Source organism: Apium graveolens, chromosome 5 (assembly GCF_009905375.1).
Source record: "Apium graveolens cultivar Ventura chromosome 5, ASM990537v1, whole genome shotgun sequence".
NCBI lineage: Eukaryota > Viridiplantae > Streptophyta > Magnoliopsida > Apiales > Apiaceae > Apium > Apium graveolens.
Genome location: NC_133651.1, coordinates 127590186 through 127595889, shown reverse-complemented (window position 1 = coordinate 127595889; position 5704 = coordinate 127590186). Strand labels below are relative to the sequence as shown.

At 33.6% G+C, this 5704-nt stretch overlaps 1 protein-coding gene across 1 annotated transcript; it reads right to left on the bottom strand.

The window, feature by feature from the left end:
* Positions 1–2470: 2470 nt before the first annotated feature.
* Positions 2471–5208, bottom strand: LOC141724477 (uncharacterized). Its single transcript, XM_074526635.1, has 3 exons — positions 4984–5208; positions 2883–3008; positions 2471–2790 (listed from the first exon to the last, which is right to left on the bottom strand). The coding sequence occupies exons 1-3, from the start codon at positions 5145–5147 to the stop codon at positions 2649–2651; spliced, it is 432 nt and encodes a 143-aa protein (XP_074382736.1). The 5' UTR covers positions 5148–5208; the 3' UTR covers positions 2471–2648.
* Positions 5209–5704: the final 496 nt, after the last annotated feature.

Below are 5704 nucleotides of genomic sequence, written 5' to 3'. Positions count from 1 at the left end.
ACCATCACTTTGAATTTGCAGGTCTTGGGATAAGAATTGTATGAACCAAGTCCATGATTCACTGCTTTAAGTCTCAACTATTGCCCAAGCTATTGGGTACATGCCATCATTGGCATCTACCCCAACAGCAGCCAACAGTTGTCCCCCAAACGGGCCTTTCAAATGGCAACCATCCAGGCATACAAGCTTCCTACAGAATGATACAAAAGCCTTTTAATTGGCCCTAAGCAGATATACATCCTCATAAATCTTACTATATTTGTTCCTGGCTCTGGATCCTCTGTAAGAATTTTAACTGTGGAGTCAGGCAACACCCTCTTCAGTACATGTGCGTAATCCCATACTTGCTTAAATTGCAACTCATGAGTTCCATTTATCTTCTTTAAAGCTCTTTCTTGGCTCTGTACACTGCATGTTTACTTCCCTCACAATTCAAGTCACTAAAAATCTTTTGATTGAAAAAATGAATTGGCCATGAAGGATTCATTCTAATTTTCTTCTCATAATACTCTGCTAGCCATGCTTAATTGATCTGTTATTCCTTGGATGTAGGTATGCATATGTGCTTCTTAACAATGATCCTTATTTGATAAGTGGAAGTTTTATTGAAAGGAGAGGCATACACCTTCCAGTTGCATGGTTTTTGACAAACATATATACTTCACCTTCCTACCCCAGTTTTTCAACAGCTCTACTGGCAACCTATCCTTAATTGCATGTGTTCTCACAGAGCACCACTTGTAAACAACATCCCCAACTCAAATTATGAATTGTCCATATCCACGTTGTCATTGAGAACTGGGAAAGCACTCTCATCCTCGTCAATTGAATTGGCAGTCATTCTCTCATCCTCACTCCCTGCATAAATACCATCTTCATAAGTTTCTACATTATCATGTTTCTCGATATTGGCCTCCTCATAATTATCCAAATAATCAGTAACTGTCTTGTCCACATTTAGGCCCAACATAAGATCGTCATCCTTATTAGATTTATAAGAATAGAAGCTTTTCTCATCAGATTCAGCAGGAACCTCACTTTGACTATCATTAGGCTCAGAAAAGTCTTTATTAGAACCAAATAAGTTCATCAAATCTTCCTCAGTTATAATCTCACACTGTATTTATTTAGGAAAAGGATTGTCCAATGTAATTTATTCTTCATGGTTCATACTATCATCTATTTGAGCAATATGGGGTATCCCAACAACATAAATTTCCCATCTAGATTTGGGAAGTAGAGTGCACATTGTCATTAACTGATCATCAGATTCTAACACAAACAATCCCTTGTCCATTGTTGTAGCAAGGAGCTTGTACCATAACTTATAAAACCCACCTCTTTTGCCCCACATGCTACTAACTTAGAAATTATCTCGAGTAAGCTAATTTCATCTGGAGTAAGCTAATTTCATCACTGTCATAGTAATCTACATACGACACTGACCCACCAACATATCTTTTAGGATCATGTAACATTTAACCATCATAAAATAGTTTAACAAAGAATTGCTTCGGGTCTGTATAACCAATAGCGATGACACAAAACAACAATCACAAATCACATACAAATACATTTCAGTAACACCAAAATAAACAACTTTATCTACACATATAGTATCAAAATCTTTTAAACATATTAACATACTTTGCATATAATAAACATCTACACAAGCGTCATAAAATATTTTCACTTTTTCATATTATTTCAGTATAATACATCAATTAGTACACATTAACATCAAAACCCCCAATTTTTAAGAGCAAAATTCAAGTACATGCATGTTAGAGTTGTACTTATATAAAGAAAAAAAAATTACAGTTATATTCGGGGAACTCGTAGGGTTCATATATGTTATATCTTCTTTGGGTCTGATTATCCACACAATTATTTCTGATTATCTAAAGTTCATGAGGTTTCGAGGGAGGAGGTAAGTTTTGGAGGGAGTTTGTGTGATGTGATTATATTAATCGAACTCTTGGTTGCCTTGATTAATAATCTTTAATACCCCTCGAATTATTACGACTCTTTTAACGGCATTATGACCATTTGACTGAAGACTTACAGAAGGCATGAAAGTGTTGAAAATATAATAGTTAGGCTATTCACTTGGCAAGTTTAATAATTGAGTCATTTTACTGCAAAAAAAAAATATAATTCAGGCAGTTAAGTGCAATTAAGTCCAAAAATTATTCCTACATGTATATGGGCTTAATATTACAGAAATTAACTTTAGATAATTACTTAAAGTTAAGTCACAATACAAAACTAAGGCTATTATACAGGTGGTGAATTTCATTACAGAAATGCCATTCAACTTTTATATACAATTGATCAAAAAAAAGTCTTTTATATACAAAATCCTGCATATTTTTAAGATACATGTTTTATATAGGCATCATCATCGAAGGCTGAAAGACATATGTTAGGTACTCCCGGCTAAGCTTATAATGCAGTAAAATTACCCTCATTCAAAAATATACTCATTTTGATAGAAATAGACAACTCTTCTGATCACTTGTCAAATTGTCTACAGGCGATTTATAATTGTACTAAATTACTTGAAAAATGTAGAACTTTAAAGATACGTCCGTCAATAACTAACAGTTACCCCTTCCTATTTGCACATCGGGTGATTCTCATTGTCTCTATTGCTGCCTACCATCTGCTGGAACTGGTGGAGCTTCACCAAATTTCAAAATGTAAGCAGTTTCATACGCCGGCCTCAGAGACAAAATCACTTGAGCATCAAGATATGCATCACAGGAGAAGCACCAAACTGATAGATCACTGTATTTCAGAGCACCAAGTTAAATGACAATAACATTGAAATTAATGGCGATAATACATAAATTGAAGAATGGAAGTGAGAGTAGGCATACCTGTAGCTTAGTGCAAGGCAATGTTTGCTCTTTTGAAAGTGCTCAAGCATATGTTTATTCACAAAACGACTGCACAGAACTTCCTTGCAGCATAAGCATAACCAATTATCACGTGGATGTTGGCACCTTTATATATAGAGTTTTACAGGCAGGATTAGTTCCTAGTATATGCTAAAAGGTTGGGGTTTTAGCGCATCAGGCAAATTAACTTTCGACTGCACTTTATTAGTTCCACCAGTCAACATTTTAAAATAGTCTTATGCTATTAGACAAGCAAGATACTTTTAGTACATATCACATATACGCAAGACACAAATTACGTAATCACTGTAGAGGTTAAATAGCAATTACCACTCGCTAAATTTGACAAATAAAACACAAATGAAAAATACAGAACAAATTAATCTTAATAATCAAGGACAATTATAAGTATTGTACACATCTGATTGTATACACACAGTACAATACTTGTATCAAACCAATAAACAAAACTTATTATCTAAGAATCTTTTTAACCAGACAAACATTAACTTTGCCTAGCTTTTATGGTATCCAGTTCCAACTATACTTTGTTGAGAACAAAACTCCACCCCAATCTAGACTTTGTTTTTAAAACATAACCTATTGGTAAACCATTGACCTCTACTCAGAATACTACAAAAGTTTTTTTTATAGCGGTACTTCACTGGCACAATTATATGCTGCTCCAACAAAAGTTTGATACTAATTTTTATATATCTGACCAGATGTTAATTATAATATTTATACAAATGTCAAACTAGATGTATAATAAAGACTAAAGACTGTGTTCCTCTTCCCTCAATGCAGTCTAAAACCTAATAAAGCTTTCTAAATCGGCTAACTCTGTAACACCTCAAGCAAACCTCTCTTGTACAAGTTCTAGAGCATAATAAACCAGAGTAACACAATAAATCTGTCTGCATGAACCTTTCATGAATCCAAGAAGGTTTACAGATTGTATTATTATACAAGCTGGGTAAAATTGCGAATACAAGAATTATAATTAATTCTAATTACTAACAACAACGAAAACAAAACCATAAACATGACGAAAACTCTGAGCAAAAAGTGAACAAGAACACATTGTATAATAAGGGAACAGAGAGTAACTAAGGGAGTTCAAATTGCTATGGACTTCTTCTACCTGGTAAAAAATTGTAGAAATCTGGCAGGTTAATTATAAGATCAACTGGTTAAATCTGTTCTTGATTTCTTTCAGGATAAGGGACCAGATTCTATATATTAAGGTTATTCTAATCCATTTTTCTAACATTTAGTAAAACATGGAACATCCCCTAATACAACCACGACTAAACATGCGTGTGAAACAACTCTAGTCCACTGCTTGCACTTTAGATTCCAATTACACAGTATCAATCACCTAATCATCTTACTAATATCTGAAGCTACTCAAAAGGATAAAGCACAAAATCTTTTACAACCCCCCTTCTTTCCCACTTCCCTAGAGGGAGTTAAACACGACAAGAACCCAGCTCTATCATTCACAAAAATTAAAAATGACGAAAAATGACTCAAGGGGTAGTGCGCGCTGGTATTTTTAATAATCAGGCCATTAACCCTTAATTGTGAAAAAATTAGATAAAGTAACTTATCAGACCTTCAAAACAATACTAAATAAAATTGACTATATAACTAGCAAGTTTAATAGTACTAAAAATCATATCAACAATGCATGACATAAGTCTCACAGTAGCCCAAAACACGACTCGAAAACCACTAGTTTATTAAAAACTTATTCCATCGACCTTAACATTTCATTTATATCAAAATTAAACAAATCATATAACGAAACAAAATTGACGCATTTACGCAGCATTATAACAACCCAAAACACAAAATTTCCCACCCGCATACATCCCCCACCAAGACACAAACAAACACACACAATACATTGTCTGAAATCTGAAAGAAATTATTATTACAAGCAACAAAAGTAAATAAGCAGTAAAATTAGCGTTCATGTTAAAAAATTAAACTAAAAACACAAGTAAACAGTTGTAAATTGTATACAAGGAGGAGAAATTAAATTATGGGGGTAAAAAAGGTAAAAAGAAAGTACGTGTTACAAGGAGTATCGGGTGTAGGAATATGGGTCAAATCGGAAGACAGAGAGGCGAGATGATCACAATGAGTTCGGGCTTCGACCCAACCCGATTCGGATCCTTCGGGTTGATACACAAAGTTAAAGCTTGGTTGTGATGATGATGAAGACGACGATGCCATTTGTCCCCGGTATCACAAAGTGTAGGTTAATTTATTTTTTAAGTAAAGATTAAATCTTGTAAATGATATTTAGAATATTCTATGTATAAATTAGAAAAAGGCCTACTTTATTTTCAAATTTGGTGGGCCAAGTTTAACATTTAACCCATTTAAATGATCCAGTAAGTTGAAAGCCCAAAACGAGATTATTAGGGTTTAGTTTGCACTACATATGATATAACACGCCCTCAGTTACTCTCGAAACTCAAGGTATTATTTCAATCTATGCAGCGGCTAACAAGTGCGTTATATGTTGACTTGCAGATTTCTGATGATGACATAATTCAAGATGTACGTAGAAAATGTAGATTATGGTACTTAGTTGTTGTAAGTGATAGGATTTGGTCTAATTCTATTTATCTGGATAAACAAGTTTATCTCCAAAATAAACTCTATCTTGATAAACTTATTTAAACTATTATAATCTTATCATTTCTAAGGTTTATCTTTTACAACCAATTAATGGGTTGTTTTACAAAAATTTATTCAAATATTTTCAAACAAATAGATTATCCAAT